The sequence below is a fragment of the Penaeus monodon genome, chromosome 32 (genome assembly GCF_015228065.2).
Source record: "Penaeus monodon isolate SGIC_2016 chromosome 32, NSTDA_Pmon_1, whole genome shotgun sequence".
NCBI classification, from domain to species: Eukaryota; Metazoa; Arthropoda; class Malacostraca; order Decapoda; family Penaeidae; genus Penaeus; species Penaeus monodon.
In genome coordinates this window covers 7,427,851-7,428,562 of record NC_051417.1, presented here as the reverse complement: position 1 = coordinate 7,428,562, position 712 = coordinate 7,427,851, and the positions used below count along the sequence as shown (strand labels likewise).

The following is a 712-nucleotide window of genomic DNA, read 5'->3' as shown; positions in this document are numbered from 1 at the left end:
ACGATTCTGGCGCGTTTGGGTTCCAAGGGCGCGGTGGGCGCCGCTGCTGCTACGGCGGGCGGCGGCTGACCGCGCGCGGCCCCACTGGCGCCCGCCCGCTTGGATTCCGCGGCGGGCGGGTCGGGCGCTAGGCCCAGCAGCTGCGAGGCGTACTCGCTCTGCACGCCCACCTCGACCCCCGTGTACGGGCCGTTGTCGACGCGTTTAAGCCAGTAGATTCGCTTGACGGGCGGCACTTTGTCGCGCTCGTAGAGGTCCCACTGCTGCGTCAGGTACGAGTAGCACAGGAAGCACGCCAGAACGCGCCCGTCCGCCGAGGGCGGCTCCGACCCGTCGGGGGGCTCGTGCGTCTCCAGGAACGGGAAGTAGGGCCCCGCCGCCTGCTGTCGGATGGCCAGCGGATATTCCGCGCAGCGCGGGGACCCGCACACGTAGCACGTGGCCCGCTTGTTGGTGTCGGCGGGGTCGGGGCGGCCGTAGACGGGCTTCATGGCTGCTGTTGTGGGCGCTGCTCGCGACCTCCTCTCGCGCTCCAGGGTCGGCTCGATCCTGCAGGAGAAGAGCTGCGTTAGCCGAGGACAGGAAATCAAGTAATTTGGGGTAAATAACCCAACATCTAAGGCGCGGAGGGACAACTTCGTCTGTTAATGCAGACAGGTTAGAGAACGAAAGCGCTCGAGCTTGAGAAAGAGAAGAGGATGAGGGTACATGT

At 66.2% G+C, this 712-nt stretch overlaps 1 protein-coding gene across 1 annotated transcript in view; it reads right to left on the bottom strand.

Annotated features, from left to right (window-relative positions):
* LOC119593411 overlaps nt 1-712 on the bottom strand; it is a gene marked incomplete in the record, with an annotated part of 49,183 nt that overhangs the window by 19,995 nt on the left and 28,476 nt on the right. The window contains 1 exon segment of the mRNA XM_037942341.1: nt 9-549. Within this exon segment, the coding sequence (XP_037798269.1) occupies nt 9-491 (483 nt within the window).